Source organism: Xenopus tropicalis, chromosome 8, assembly GCF_000004195.4.
Source record: "Xenopus tropicalis strain Nigerian chromosome 8, UCB_Xtro_10.0, whole genome shotgun sequence".
NCBI lineage: Eukaryota > Metazoa > Chordata > Amphibia > Anura > Pipidae > Xenopus > Xenopus tropicalis.
The window spans coordinates 138,499,738-138,515,979 of NC_030684.2; the positions used below are offsets into that span (position 1 = coordinate 138,499,738).

A 16,242-nucleotide genomic window follows, 5' to 3' on the forward strand; every position below is an offset into this window, starting at 1 on the left:
AAACTTCACAAGAAAGAATTAACATTACTCAGACCGACATGCCGGCCAATAATTACAACTTACAACGAAAATTCCCCCCCCCCCCTTGGCCAAATGTCCTGATGAAGAACATGACATATGCACAAAAGCAGTCTCAGTCTAATGAAGAGTCTATGCTTTGGTGTGCACTCTGAATTGCAGACTTGGTACTGTACCTGTCGTGTGAGTGAGTGGGTGGGGCTCATTGGGAAACATTGGTTTTGTGAGACACAGAGTTGGCTGCAGCCTCAGTAGAAGAATGAGCAGTCGCGGCACCGCCAGTTGAAGAGAATTTGCAGGGTAGGTTCTCTCTCTGTTATTTTTTAATTTACTTGTGTCTTATGTTTCAATATAGAACTTTAACCCATGGAATCCCATGTGTGTTACTAACAGCTCATTGGTCTCACATTTCAGCAGCCAATAACTGATTCAGGAGGGGAAAGGGCCCAAAGCAGGATTATTCGGCACAATTCTCTCGCATGTGATGCGCTTACAGATTCCTATCTGGGGGGTAAATCACTGGGAAGTATAAAAGAGCTGTATTTGTACTGATAGGTGTAAGGGTTAATCTCTTTAACTGTGTCTATGTCACACGAACCAATTCGCTTTTATTGTGTGTTGACAAACATCTGATATATCTCTGCAGGTGCGCTGATCAGGGAACTTGTACAAACGATACAACCAATATGTGTATTGCAAACAAGTACAACTTTATTTTGTTTTGATATTACTTATATAGTAGATAGAAAAACACATCCCATTATGCTTACGTATCATGGGTGGGTACATTGCAATTATTAGTAGAAATACAGAAATTATTTAATTAGCTGCTGAAGCTTTATTATGATCTCTTAGCCTTGAATATTAGCTGAGATAATCAAGGCCGGAGCAACTTGGACAAACAGGATAGTGAGGATAATCATAACAACTGAAGTTCCCCCCCCAGAGATGATAATTACTTACCTGATACCCCAGTCAGTGCTCACCGGCCCAGGGTACTACTGTGCAAGCGCAATGCTGTTATTTTGCATCTTTTCTACATCCCGGGCCGGCGCACATGTGCTCTAGAGGGAAGATTCAAACCTAAGAGCCAAACAGCAGCTTTTCCCTTGTGCCGCAGCCAGCCCAGGGCTATCATATCAGAAGAAGGGGGGTGTGGCGCTCCTCAGCAAAGTTCTCAGCAAACTCAGTATTAGGTAAGTTATTATAATTACTGGGTCCAACATTTGTGCCCCCTGTGATTATAGCTTTCCCTGGTCTTATTCCATATCAGCACTATCTGGGATATCCCTGCCCCCATGCCCCATCAGAATGACCCTCCCAAAAGCTTTAAATGCCACCCCCACCCCCTTTATGGCTTCTTTTTTTCCTTCTCCTTTCCTTGCTCCATTGGAAGCAACATTTTTTGCTTTTTAGCCTTGGGAAAGTATTAGGTGGCCAGAAATGGCACCTAGGGACTGGGGGTTTTTGATCCATGAGAGCTTTTCCCCTGCACATGAGCCCATATCCTGCGATCTGCAGTGATGTTGTGATTTATAAGGTAGGGCGATTGTAGGGTAGGGTTTGTGCAATGGCCTATTGTGTCACCCAAAGGCTAATTGGGGTGTAACCGGAGCAGCCTCTCCTTAATGTAATTAGCCAAATGTGTTATTTTGTAGAGCTAAAGGCTGGCAGTTTGCAGCCAATCTCTTGGCATCTACTGGGTCACAGTAGCTCAGGCAGGGTAATAAGATGGCATGTACATTATATCTTAATCAGGTTACTGGGTATCTCCTCTGCCTGGAGAGTAGCGGCACAGCCGGACGCTTGTTCTTGAAGCTCTGCTGTGTTTGTTGCTGGCAGGGGTTTAGGTGCTTGTTACCCAGCAAGCAGCCATTAATTAGGGTTCATGTATTACCTTGCTAAGTTATCATTGTCACTTCATCTGCGTTCAGGGGTCTAACCCTTGCACTGAATTGGCTGCAGGATTACAACTGTTAAGGCATGTTGTATACATGCTACAGGGCTTGGGAGTACATATTAAATGTTTTCCTGGCTTCCAATTACATGCTAAGAGTACACATTGTGGGGCAGCTGCCATTCCATACCTAGTTCCCCCAAGAGGACACACATTTTTGCTCTTTGAGGTTCTGTTAGATACTGTTCTGGTTGTTGGCTTTGACTATGACCTTGTCTCCCTAAGCATATCTCTAAGGGATGTACCTGAGCATTACATTCACACTGCTTGGGGGGACCTATGCTTTCAGGTTATGGACCGTGCCATCATAGTCCTTAGAAATATGTTTCCTATATCTACCTGCCCAGGGCCCAGTTATCTAGCCCATATTATTGCCTGTGCAACAGTTAATTACTTGCCCTAAAGTATTCTCCCTTGGGTGGGGGTGTCTACAGCCTCGAAGCTTGGATAGATACCTCAGGTTGATAACCCCTAGCTTGGGAGTCCTACAGCCAACTGTGGATCAGGGTTAGATACTGCCTGTCTCCTATGTCTTAACCCTATGCAGTGCCAACAGTGCCAGTATGGAAGGTACTTCCAGCCACTTTCCTTGGTGGAGCCAAAACTGCTCTTGCTTCCTTCCCTCTCTATCTCACTCTCCTAGAAAGTGCTCTTACAAGAAACTATCTGACTGGTCCTCGTTCACGGGGTCCCTGTCCCCAACTTCACTAGAGCAAATGGTAATGACTCTAGGGCAATAAGGCTTTACTGGGGCTTAGTTCTGATCCCAGGCTCAGTGAACCTTCACCTGAGACACAAAGGCAGCCAAAGTGGAAGCCACACCCCCCTGAGAAACACTATATGAGAGTGTAAGAGGTGTGGTCAACCCAAATAACCAATAAGGCAAACTCTAAACGGATACATGAGTCTTTGCCCAGTAACAGCATAAACTAAGGAAATTGTAGGGTTTAAAGCCATAGGGGCAGCTTAACCCTATGGGTCCCTACACCTACATTGGCTGGGATTATGCCTTCCTGTCCCCATGCTGTATGTTAGTTTAGCAGCATGGTGGCTGAGTATGCCTTCCTGTCCAGGTCATATATTAGTGTAGTGGCATGGACACTGCTTGGTGCTTGCTCAAGGAACAAGGTAGTAATCAGGCACGGGTTGCCCTGCTTGTCTCATTTTATGCCAGTTATCCTAAACGTTTACTATAATCGGTCAGCATATTGCCCAAAATCAGGGACTGTTTTGTCATTGCAGTACCCGTATAAGTGAGATTCCTGGAATTAGGTTACCCTTGTGGAGTGTTGTCATTCTAGTAGGTCACCTTGGCATGAGAGCCTTTTTAAAGATCATTATGGGATAGAGTGCTACTAGCAGTAAAGAGGTCAGCACAAGCACATATAGGGCTCATGAATGTCTGACAGGGCTCATATGGTTTCTGCCTGCAGTACTTTCTTCATGATGCAATTTTTTCTACCTTGTGGGTTTTATGTTTATTATTTTATAGATACTGATGTGTATAGAGACCTGCTTCTCTGCTCTGGTCTAACAGGTATCTTCCACTTGTGGTGCATTTCACTTTTAGGAGGTGTGAATTTCACAGCTGCCAAATGGTATGCCTCTAAATAGTTTAGTGGAATTCTGGGAGTTGGCTCCCATGGTGTGTCGGGCACTGTCCACCTCTAACCAAATGGCGATGAGATGGTCAGTTTGGGGTCACACTCACTGTGTTTCTCTGTGTAGGTCTGGGTCCTAGCAGGATCTTCTTTCCTTAGTATCACTGTTCGTTCTTTCTCCTGGTTTAGATTTGAGATCAGTCAATCCCACAAGAAGTTTCCAATACATCACTAGGTTCTGCTCCTGGACTCATTAGACAATGGATAGGTTACTGTAAAGTTCAGTAAAGTTATTGCAGTATCATCCAGAAGTCTTCCAGGGCCTAGTTTCCCTCCCAGTTGGACATTAGCTTGCTATGTCCCGCATAGTGCTGATATGGGGCTACGACCAGGGAAAATTGTATCATACTTACCGTGATTTTCCTTTCCTGGGAGTACTCCATATCAGCACATTCCCATCCCTTATACAATGGTAGTCTTAAAGCTCATAGCAAAGATGCCATAAAGGGGGTGGGGGTGGCTTTTAAAGCTTCTGATGGGTCGTGGGGGCAGGGACATCCCAGATAGTGCTGATATATACTCCCAGGAAAGGAAAATCATGGTAAGTATGATAGAATATTCCCTTTTCCGTATCCTTACTCCAGTCTTCATTGTAGGAAAATTAGATCAGGACCTAATTTTTTCTGCATCCAGTGCTGATTTTTATCCCTCTGGCTATGCAAGGGAATACAGTTACAGGATAGTACACCTTTACAGGGTTGGACTGGGGGGTGAAGGGCCCACCGGGGCTCCACCCCAGAGGCCCTGCAGGTGCCCCCGCCGGGCGCGTCCCCTAGTCCCCCCCGCAGGGCCCCCCCACCAGACGTCCTACCGTGAGCGCATAAATTTAGCGTGTCAGGGGAGGAGCAGTCGGGCAGGGGGAGCGCCGCAAGGGACGGGTCTGGGCCACCGGGGCCCACTAGAGCCGGTGCCCACTGGGATTTTTCCCGGTGGCCCAGTCCGACCCTGCACCTTTAAGTGGAGCGACACTGACAAGGGGCAGTGGGGAATGCGGGCTAAGGCTAGGGGTAGGCAAAGGAAGAGGTAAGTGCCAAATGCCCCCCCCCCCCAAAAAAAATTTCACCCTAGGCACATCCCTCTCCTGCTTAACCATAGTTCCGGCCCTGTTTAGGAGCTCTCATACCTATGTCTCAATCAAACATGCAAAAAAACACCCGTGTGTAAGAGCCCTTACCCTAGCAACAGGGTGGTGGTGGAAATGACAGACTGGAATATGAATAGGAGAGGAGCCGAATAGAAAGATAAGGAATAAAAAGTAACAATAAAACTGGAGCCTCACAGAGCAATAGTTGTTTGGCTGCCGGGGTCACTGACCCCCATTTTTCCAGCTTTCAAATGGAGAAGTGGAAGGCAAATAATTCAAAAACTTAAAAAAAATAAACAATGAAAACTTACTAAGAATAGGGAATCCTATAGCATATTAACATTAACTTAAAGGTGAACGTCTCCTTATTGGTAAACGTACTCTGAAGCAGTTACACAAATGAGCGTGACTAGAAAAGCCTTTGGCAGAAACCCGGAATATACTGCACCTGTACTGCTTTTGACTAACAAGAAGATAATTCATTCTTTGCCACTGGGGAAATCTGAGTTACAGCTTAAAGGAAAAGTAAACCTTTATAATGTGAATGAAAATGATTCAGGGCTCTGTCTTAGTTCCCCCTTCCAATCGACCACACAGACACGCTGCTGCCTATGAATTATATTAGTCCCCCATCTGTATTTTACACTGTATATAAAAATTCTGTTGCTTTTATCTCTATAACATTGCCCATATACAAGCTCACCCTAGTAACAAACAAAACACTTATTCAGTCTCTTACTATTTCCCACCTTGCCTACTGCAACATGCACAGAGGTGACATTTATCTTAATAGTAAAGTTCAGTTTCACACTTTAGACATTAGGTGGCAGCAGCCCCAAGGGTTGCCTATTGGTTTGGTTTTGAATGGAATGAAATAAGCTGAAAAGTATTATCCAGCCCCTACAAATAAATCCCCCTAAGGGCTCAGCGTTCAAGAATGGAATTCGGAACTGTTCATCTCCCTCTGCAAAACCTAAACCCATTGTATCTTCTATCAACTCATTTGCCCTATTGCCCTATTCCAACCTGAATGGCTGCACTGCAGCTCATTTATATAAACCGCAGAATTGCCGCTAACAAATAACAACTCTAGGAAGGAAACAACTTTAGAAAATGTAATGGCATAATGAATCTTTGCTTTTCAGACAGCATCCTACCTGTGCCAACAGCATCCTACCTGTGCCAACAGCATCCTACCTGTGCCAACAGCATCCTACCTGTGCCAACAGCACCCTACCTGCACCCTACCTGTGCCAACAGCACCCTACCTGTGCCAACTGCATCCTACCTGTGCCAACAGCATCCTACCTGTGCCAACTGCATCCTACCTGTGCCAACAGCATCCTACCTGTGCCAACAGCACCCTACCTGCACCCTACCTGTGCCAACAGCACCCTACCTGCACCCTACCTGTGCCAACAGCACCCTACCTGTGCCAACAGCACCCTACCTACACCCTACCTGTGCCAACTGCATCCTACCTGTGCCAACAGCATCCTACCTGTGCCAACTGCATCCTACCTGTGTCAACAGCATCCTACCTGTGCCAACAGCACCCTACCTGCACCCTACCTGTGCCAACAGCACCCTACCTGCACCCTACCTGTGCCAACAGCACCCTACCTACACCCTACCTGTGCCAACTGCATCCTACCTGTGCCAACAGCATCCTACCTGTGCCAACAGCACCCTACCTGCACCCTACCTGTGCCAACAGCACCCTACCTGTGCCAACAGCATCCTACCTGTGCCAACAGCACCCAACCTGCACCCTACCTGTGCCAACAGCATCCTACCTGTGCCAACAGCACCCTACCTGCATCCTACCTGTGCCAACAGCATCCTACCTGTGCCATAAGAGAAGTGCATCTATGCCCTTTGCTATTCATTCTCTGGGTATTGTCTTCCACTTCTCTCCTGTGCCTCTCCTATCTCATTCATTCTCTGGGTATTGCCTTCTCCAGCTCTCCTGTGCCTCACCCTATCTCATTCATTCTCTGGGTATTGTCTTCTCCTTCTCTCCTGTGCCTCTCCCTATCTCATTCATTCTCTGGGTATTGTCTTCTCCTTCTCTCCTGTGGCTCTCCCTATCTCATTCATTCTCTGGGTATTGTCTTCTCCTTCTCTCCTGTGCCTCTCCTTATCTCATTCATTCTCTGGGTATTGCCTTCTCCAGCTCTCCTGTGCCTCTCCCTATCTCATTCATTCTCTGGGTATTGCCTTCTCCAGCTCTCCTGTGCCTCTCCCTATCTCATTCATTCTCTGGGTATTGCCTTCTCCAGCTCTCCTGTGCCTCTCCCTATCTCATTCATTCTCTGGGTATTGCCTTCTCCAGCTCTCCTGTGCCTCTCCCTATCTCATTCATTCTCTGGGTATTGTCTTCTCCTTCTCTCCTGTGCCTCTCCCTATCTCATTCATTCTTTGGGTATTGCCTTCTCCAGCTCTCCTGTGCCTCTCCCTATCTCATTCATTCTCTGGGTATTGCCTTCTTCAGCTCTCCTGTGCCTCTCCCTATCTTATTCATTCTCTGGGTATTGTCTTCTCCTTCTCTCCTGTGCCTCTCCCTATCTCATTCATTCTCTGGGTATTGTCTTCTCCAGCTCTCCTGTGCCTCTGGATGGTTCATATCGCTGCCAGTAAGACCGAATGGAGGGCTAGATCATCAACCCTCGAGCTTTGTGGCCTCACATGTGAAGGCTCTGGTTTTAATACACTTGAGAGAGATTCTGCCATCTTAGAAATCGATTGTAAATACAAAAGTCTCAAAATCTTCAATGGCTACTACAGTCGGACCCATGTGAACATATCTACCGGCTGCTGCTCCATCCAAAACCTCTCTAAATCTGATACAGGCGCCTATAATATCTTTAACATTGAGTCGGAAAAGAAACTTGTCCAAAGCACATATTACGTGGTTATAGGTAAGTGCCCTTCTGTGCCTGCTTTGTGATGGCTAGTATCAGGCTGCACAAGGCTAGTATCAGGCTGCACAAGGCTAGTATCAGGCTGCACAAGGCTAGTATCAGGCTGCACAAGGCTAGTATCAGGCTGCACAAGGCTAGTATCAGGCTGCACAAGGCTAGTATCAGGCTGCACAAGGCTAGTATCAGGCTGCACAAGGCTAGTATCAGGCTGCACAAGGCTAGTATCAGGCTGCACAAGGCTAGTATCAGGCTGCACAAGGCTAGTATCAGGCTGCACAAGGCTAGTATCAGGCTGCACAAGGCTATTATCAGGCTGCACAAGGCTAGTATCAGGCTGCACAAGGCTAGTATCAGGCTGCACAAGGCTAGTATCAGGCTGCACAAGGCTAGTATCAGGCTGCACAAGGCTAGTATCAGGCTGCACAAGGCTAGTATCAGGCTGCACAAGGCTAGTATCAGGCTGCACAAGGCTAGTATCAGGCTGCACAAGGTCCAGATGGCTGGTTCCCCAGTTAACTTCATGGCCCACCGCTGGCCTTCCATACAGTGACTCAGAGGTCACATATGGGCCTATTAATAGGCTATTATACAATCCTGGGTAAATGTGGGACTGCAGAGGGCTTGATGTTACCCAAAAACTCAGAGAAATGTTTTTTACTTAAGCCTTTTAAGGTAACGGTACATTAACTAAGGATAACAAAATAGAACAGCTATGTGCCGCCCCCTGCTGGTGAATGGTGATGGAATTGTTTGTACAAAGGTAGATAACGGATAGATTTATAATTGTATAAATACCCCCGAGGTGTAACTGACCTTTCTGCTGCATTACCCATGTAGTAGCCATGTAGTAGCCATGGTGTACAACTTGACTGATCCCCCCTGAGCAGCGGTGTAACTATGGCCGGGCAGGGGCAGCACAAGGATATAGTTTAGGTTTAATGGGAATCTCCTGTTCATTAAATTATAAACTGAATGGAGGAACAGTATAGAAACTTTGAAAAGAAAGACTCATCCCAGTTGTGCTGTCATCTGCAAGGAGCTCTCTGGGTGTTGATCCTTTCTGCCTCTTACCTCCCCATTTCCCTTCCCAGACCCAGTGCAGATCCGAAGCCTCAGTTCCAGCCGCAGTGATGGGGGCAGAGAAGTGAGAGTGACATACACCGGGGACGAGGCCACTGTTATCTGGACATGGAACGGAGGGGCACTGCCAATGGGACACCGGCTGAGCGACGGCAACAAGACCCTGACAGTTCCCAGCAATTACACGGGCACATTCCGGGTCTATATCCGTAACCCCATTAATGAGACCAGTGCTGAGATCAACATCCCTCTCCCAGGTACCTATGAGTTCTATATGGACGTTCCCTTCTTGCTATAATGGGACTCACCAGAACCTTCACTCTCAGTATTGGAAGTATTACGTGTCTCCATGGTGGGCTAGGACCTGTTTCAGCAACAACCCCACCCCTATTGGGCTTGGGATTCAGCAGACCTGATCTGGTAACCTTCTACTAAGCTACATTTAGTACCTTCATCATTATCAGTAGGGGGTACCTTAGCAAGGCTCTGTGTTTGGGCATTAAAAGGCCAATAATATATATATATATATAATAATTATTATTATTATTATTAACACTATTTATTACACTGACTTTTGGTTTCTGTTCCAGAATCTCCATCTCGTTCTGTCCAGGCCAGAGCTGGAACCATCGGCGGTGCTGTTATTCTGGATCTCATTGTTCTTGTCTCTTGTTGGGTATGGGCTTGTAGGAAATCTAGAGCAGAATCAGCCTTACAACTAAATGGATCCCAGCTGAGAGCCCTGCAACTGCCCCAGCCTTGTGCCCCAGGCCAAGGAGGAACAGGGACTCGGCATTTGGACTCATGAAGAAGGAATTGGTGGCACCAAGAAATACCCCATAGCTCAGTTTGGGGTTTCTTCTATCTCTTTCCCTACCAGCACACTGTATTTTAGCTAAATCTCAGGCACTTTTCTTACCTGAGAAATTTGTCCCATGTTTTGCTTATTTATTTGCAGCAGGGCAGGCAGCCACAATCTTCCCTGGACTCCAGTTCAGGTTTGGGTCTCGTGTAGATCCAAAATTGACTTTTTTTATTGGCTAAAAATTGGGGCAATTTTTAGTTGGAGGTGATGGGAGAGGAGGCAGCCTAGGACAGCACTGGGCATACCTGATGTTGGGGCAGGCATTATTATTAGTAATATTATAAATGCAATAACGGCCCACAGGTCTGTGCAGTAAATGGGTATATGCACTGAACTTCCATACAAAACTACCTCCTGTGCAAGAGGTAAAGAGCTCCCTGCCAAGGAGCGTACAATCTGTTTACCCCCAGGACAAAGTGCGCACCTTAGGGAATGGCAAGCAACACAGAGCAGTAAGTGGGAAAGTTCTTGCATGCCTGGGACACAGTTGCTTCCTGGGGACTAAATTCGGGGACAGAAACCTTGAATCTGGGGATCCCCTGGGAAATGGGGACTGATGGCAACCTTACATAGCAACAGGGTTCCGCGGGGAAACAGGAAGGGAAACTGCATTTAACTCCATCATATAAACATGAACATTACTGTACTTCCTTTATGGCAATTAAATGTAGTGACCCCAAGATTTGGGCCCCTTTGCCTGGTATCCCCTTTAGACCGGCACCAGTGGGTGGCCTTGTTGGGATGTGGACACCTAATTGTGGTCTTAATATTGTGTGTATGTGCTATAATTATTCTTTCCAGGTTAAAAGAGAGTTTCCCCTGCAGTTCAGCAGTGACCACTAGGTGGTGGAGGTGTTCTCCAATATAAAAGGGGAGGGCTCACACTCTTCCTGGGACTGCACCTCACTAAGAGGTAGCTACAGGAGCCAGCTTAGATAGTTCAGTTAGATATTTAATACAGTGGCTTGCAAAAGTATTCGGCCCCCTTGAACTTTTCCACATTTTGTCACATTACAGCCACAAACATGAATCAATTTTATTGGAATTCCACGTGAAAGACCAATACAAAGTGGGGTACACGTGAGAAGTGGAAGGAAAATCATACATGATTCCAAACATTTTTTACAAATAAATAACTGCAAAGTGGGGTGTGCGTAATTATTCAGCCCCCTGAGTCAATACTTTGTAGAACCCCCTTTTGCTGCAATTCCAGCTGCCAGGCTTTTAGGGTATGTCCCTACCAGCTTTGCCCATCTACAGACTGAAATCCTTGCCCATTCTTCTTTGCAAAACAGCTCCAGCTCAGTCACATTAGATGGACAGCGTTTGGGAACAGCAGTTTTCAGATCTTGCCACAGATTCTCCATTGGATTTAGATCTGGACTGTGACTGGGCCATTCTAACACATGGATATGTTTTGTTTTAAACCATTCCATTGTTGCCCTGGCTTTATGTTTAGGGTCGTTGTCCTGCTGGAAGGTGAACCTCCGCCCCAGTCTCAAGTCTTTTGCAGACTCCAAGAGGTTTTCTTCCAAGATTGCCCTGTATTTGGCTCCATCCATCTTCCCATCAACTCTGAGCAGCTTCCCTGTCCCTGCTGAAGAGAAGCCCCCCAGAGCATGATGCTGCCCCCCCATATGTGACAGTGGGGATGGTGTGTTCAGAGTGATGTGCAGTGTTAGTTTTCCGCCACACATAGCGTTTTGCATTTTGGCCAAAAAGTTCCATTTTGGTCTCATCTGACCAGAGCCCCTTCTTCCACATGTTTGCTGTGTCCCCCACATGGCTTGTGGCAAACTGCAAACGGGACTTCTTATGGTTTTCTGTTAACAATGGCTTTCTTCTTGCCACTCTTCCATAAAGGCCAACTTTGTGCAGTGCATGACTAATAGTTGTCGGACAGATTCCCCCCCCTGAGCTGTAGATCTCTGCAGCTCCCCCAGAGTCACCATGGGCCTCTTGGCTGCATTTCTGATCAGCGCTCTCCTTGTTCGGCCTGTGAGTTTAGGTGGACGGCCTTGTCTTGGTAGGGTTACAGTTGTGCCATACTCCTTCCATTTCTGAATGATCGGTGGAACAGGGCTCCGTGGGATGTTCAAGGCTTTGGAAATCTGTTTGTAGCCTAAGCCTGCTTTAAATTTCTCAATAACTTTATCCCTGACCTGTCTGGTGTATTCTTTGGACTTCATGGTGTTGTTGCTCCCAATATTCTCTTAGACAACCTCTGAGGCCGTCACAGAGCAGCTGTATTTGTACTGACATTAGATTACACACAGGGGCACTCTATTTAGTCATTAGCACTCATCAGCAATGTCTATGGGCAACTGACTGCACTCAGACCAAAGGGGGCTGAATAATTACGCACACCCCACTTTGCAGTTATTTATTTGTAAAAAATGTTTGGAATCATGTATGATTTTCCTTCCACTTCTCACGTGTACACCACTTTGTATTGGTCTTTCACGTGGAATTCCAATAAAATTGATTCATGTTTGTGGCTGTAATGTGACAAAATGTGGAAAAGTTCAAGGGGGCCGAATACTTTTGCAAGCCACTGTATAAGGGATTGGCTGCACACATACAGGGGCAGTTAGTGATTCAGGGGGAAAGGGCAAGAGAATTATATTGTTTTTACCTGATATAGAGAAAAAATAGAAAATAAATAATCCAACGGGTGAAGACGCACAGGACCCATCACTGCTGGGCAGGAAAGTCTCCCACGGCCTTCACAGATCTTTCTCTGGAAAAGAAAAAGAAACAGAAGAATAAATATGAGAATGTGACACATTGATCCTATCTGCTGCTTCAGCCCAACTGAGCCTTATAGTTATACCGCTCTGTGGCGCTTTGGGCAAACCCAGTAACTAAGCAAAAAGAATATTTTTGTATTCTCCTAGTTATTCCACATTGTTTTTAAATGTGAAGGCTCCTCATAAACAATGAAAACATTGTTCATGTTACTCCCAGCTTCAATAGGAAAAGATAAATGTGAGTGCCCCCTATAAAGGTTCTGTTCCAAGATGCCCCTATCATTTTCCTAAATTGCTAGATGGAAGGGACCACTGCAATCAATCCAGAAGCTTTCTGAGGAGTGATTTTTTTTAACCATAATATATTTATTTTCTATACATTAGGGGAGCGGCAGAACAGTCAGCAGTCTCCATCTGCTTTCCTCACTGATAAAAACTGCATAGAACCTGGACTGCTATTAAATATTTACCAGCAATTTTTAGGCACTCGTCTTATTCCTCCAATTCACCCAATTATACTCCTTTAGCCGCTCCAACCTACCCAGCACCCCTCCAGCCACCCAAGGCTTAACCCAATCCATACTGTTCACAGTGCAGAAATCAGTTTATGTGGAGAAAGAAGGTATAAAGGTGCAACTGGGCCCCCTTAGCCCATAACAAGGTTACAGATATATAGAAACATTGGGGTAACAGTCACCCCGCTATAGTTCCAGGGGTACCCAGGGCACAAATAAGAACTCACCCCAAATCTCCCCCTAACTGGCCTTCAGGCTGGGCCCCCTTAGCCCATAACAAGGTTACAGATATATAGAAACATTGGGTAACAGTCACCCTGCTATAGTTCCAGGGGTATCCAGGGCACAAATAAGCACTCACCCCAAATCCCCCCCTAACTGGCCTTCAGGCTGGGCCCCCTTAGCCCATAACAAGGTTACAGATATATAGAAACATTGGGGTAACAGTCACCCCGCTATAGTTCCAGGAGTAACCAGGGCACAAATAAGCACTCACCCCAAATCCCCCCCTAACTGGCCTTCAGGCTGGGCCCCCTTAGCCCATAACAAGGTTACAGATATATAGAAACATTGGGGTAACAGTCACCCCGCTATAGTTCCAGGTGTACCCAGGGCACAAATAAGCACTCACCCCAAATCCCCCCCTAACTGGCCTTCAGGCTGGGCCCCCTTAGCCCATAACAAGGTTACAGATATATAGAAACACTGGGGTAACAGTCACCCTGCTATAGTTCCAGGGGTACCCAGGGCACAAATAAGCACTCACCCCAAATCCCCCCCTAACTGGCCTTCAGGCTGGGCCCCCTTAGCCCATAACAAGGTTACAGATATATAGAAACATTGGGGTAACAGTCACCCTGCTATAGTTCCAGGGGTACCCAGGGCACAAATAAGCACTCACCCCAAATCCCCCCCTAACTGGCCTTCAGGCTGGGCCCCCTTAGCCCATAACAAGGTTACAGATATATAGAAACATTGGGGTAACAGTCACCCTGCTATAGTTCCAGGGGTACCCAGGGCACAAATAAGCACTCACCCCAAATCCCCCCCTAACTGGCCTTCAGGCTGGGCCCCCTTAGCCCATAACAAGGTTACAGATATATAGAAACATTGGGGTAACAGTCACCCTGCTATAGTTCCAGGGGTACCCAGGGCACAAATAAGCACTCACCGCATATCCCCCCCTAACTGGCCTTCAGGCTGGGCCCCCTTAGCCCATAACAAGGTTACAGATATATAGAAACATTGGGGTAACAGTCACCCCGCTATAGTTCCAGGGGTACCCAGGGCACAAATAAGCACTCACCGCATATCCCCCCCTAACTGGCCTTCAGGCTGGGCCCCCTTAGCCCATAACAAGGTTACAGATATATAGAAACATTGGGGTAACAGTCACCCTGCTATAGTTCCAGGGGTACCCAGGGCACAAATAAGCACTCACCCCAAATCCCCCCCTAACTGGCCTTCAGGCTGGGCCCCCTTAGCCCATAACAAGGTTACAGATATATAGAAACATTGGGGTAACAGTCACCCTGCTATAGTTCCAGGGGTACCCAGGGCACAAATAAGCACTCACCCCAAATCCCCCCCTAACTGGCCTTCAGGCTGGGCCCCCTTAGCCCATAACAAGGTTACAGATATATAGAAACATTGGGGTAACAGTCACCCTGCTATAGTTCCAGGGGTACCCAGGGCACAAATAAGCACTCACCCCAAATCCCCCCCTAACTGGCCTTCAGGCTGGGCCCCCTTAGCCCATAACAAGGTTACAGATATATAGAAACATTGGGGTAACAGTCACCCTGCTATAGTTCCAGGGGTACCCAGGGCACAAATAAGCACTCACCGCATATCCCCCCTAACTGGCCTTCAGGCTGGGCCCCCTTAGCCCATAACAAGGTTACAGATATATAGAAACATTGGGGTAACAGTCACCCCGCTATAGTTCCAGGGGTACCCAGGGCACAAATAAGCACTCACCGCATATCCCCCCTAACTGGCCTTCAGGCTGGGCCCCCTTAGCCCATAACAAGGTTACAGATATATAGAAACATTGGGGTAACAGTCACCCTGCTATAGTTCCAGGGGTACCCAGGGCACAAATAAGCACTCACCCCAAATCCCCCCCTAACTGGCCTTCAGGCTGGGCCCCCTTAGCCCATAACAAGGTTACAGATATATAGAAACATTGGGGTAACAGTCACCCTGCTATAGTTCCAGGGGTACCCAGGGCACAAATAAGCACTCACCCCAAATCCCCCCCTAACTGGCCTTCAGGCTGGGCCCCCTTAGCCCATAACAAGGTTACAGATATATAGAAACAATGGGGTAACAGTCACCCTGCTACCCAGGGCACAAATAAGCACTCACCCCAAATCCCCCCCTAACTGGCCTTCAGGCTGGGCCCCCTTAGCCCATAACAAGGTTACAGATATATAGAAACATTGGGGTAACAGTCACCCTGCTATAGTTCCAGGGGTACCCAGGGCACACACTCACCCCAAATCCCCCCCTAACTGGCCTGTAACTGAGCACATAAGGGGAGGAGAGGATATAAAGAGAAGAGAAAGTGAAAGTGAAGGCTGCAGTGTAACAAGTGCAGTAAATGATGTTGGAGACAATATGGGAGGGGTTTGGGAGACATTTCCTGGGTTTGTGCGGCACGGTGTTACTTGCTATGGGGAGAAGGTAAAACTGAAATTTCTTCACATGGGATATAAAAGCACCTTTTCATTTGGAATAATGTATAATTATAATCTTAAATATGACAGAAAAATATTGTTTCTGTTGTAGCTGAGGTGGGTTTGTGGGTTTAGCTGATAATGGCAGTTTGTGACAGGCCTGAGGGGGGGAGGGAAGCGGGACAGAAGCGCCAGTCTGTATATTAACTCTCGCACTCCCTGCAGAGCATTAAAGCAGATATTTCTGTACAGCTGATACATAGATCCCTATGGAGAATACAGAGGAACGTTATTGCTGTGTGTTTCTCCCCAGTCTGATTGTTTTGCACTTCCTACTGACACATGTTAAGGGGATGTTCACCTTTGAGTTAACATTTAGTATGAAGTAGAGAGAAATATTCTGAGACAATTTGCAACAGGGCTTCATTTTTTATTATTTGTAGTTTTTTTTTTAACTATTTTTTGTTTGGCAGCTCTCCAGCATGGAGTTTCAGCAGCTATTTGGTTGCTAGGATCCAAATTATTGTAGCAACCAGAGGGTGGTTTGAATGAAAGCTAGAGAGCGGGTTAGTGTCAGGTTTAAGTCACCTTGGGGACTTATAATATTCTTGTATTTTACAACAGAGGGTACATTATCTTCTATATATATATATATATATATATATTTATATATAGGGAAAGGCAGGCTTGGTCTACAACAAGACTAG

General features: G+C 46.6%; 2 protein-coding genes and 1 long non-coding RNA gene across 13 annotated transcripts in view; 2 read left to right on the plus strand and 1 right to left on the minus strand.

Moving 5' to 3' along the window:
- Positions 1-6,031: 6,031 nt before the first annotated feature.
- On the minus strand, positions 6,032-6,438 carry LOC116406898. Its single transcript, XR_004219863.1, has 3 exons — positions 6,355-6,438; positions 6,151-6,221; positions 6,032-6,099 (listed from the first exon to the last, which is right to left on the minus strand). It is a non-coding gene; the product is annotated as an uncharacterized LOC116406898 (long non-coding RNA).
- A 46-nt stretch (positions 6,439-6,484) lies between these two features.
- On the plus strand, positions 6,485-10,386 carry LOC116406897. The gene is made up of 4 exons (XM_031891962.1): positions 6,485-6,616; positions 7,321-7,641; positions 8,736-8,981; positions 9,315-10,386. The coding sequence occupies exons 1-4, from the start codon at positions 6,592-6,594 to the stop codon at positions 9,530-9,532; spliced, it is 810 nt and encodes a 269-aa protein (XP_031747822.1). The 5' UTR covers positions 6,485-6,591; the 3' UTR covers positions 9,533-10,386.
- A 5,069-nt stretch (positions 10,387-15,455) lies between these two features.
- The window catches only part of LOC100486737 (NACHT, LRR and PYD domains-containing protein 4), a 138,926-nt gene continuing 138,139 nt past the window's right edge, over positions 15,456-16,242 (plus strand). For all 11 annotated transcript variants that reach the window (XR_004219856.1, XR_004219858.1, XR_004219861.1 and 8 more), the window contains exon 1: positions 15,456-15,542. The gene's annotated coding sequence lies outside the window, so the exon portion shown is untranslated. The remainder of the gene's footprint in view (positions 15,543-16,242) is intronic.

Bases quoted from the DNA above. Each gene is read 5' to 3' on its own strand.
- LOC116406897 (XM_031891962.1), top strand. From the start codon at position 6,592: ATGCCCTTTGCTATTCATTCTCTGG. The intron at 6,617-7,320 runs GTATTGTCTTCC...TGTCTTCTCCAG, and splicing joins CTTTGCTATTCATTCTCTGG to CTCTCCTGTGCCTCTGGATG. The intron at 7,642-8,735 runs GTAAGTGCCCTT...TTCCCTTCCCAG, and splicing joins CACATATTACGTGGTTATAG to ACCCAGTGCAGATCCGAAGC.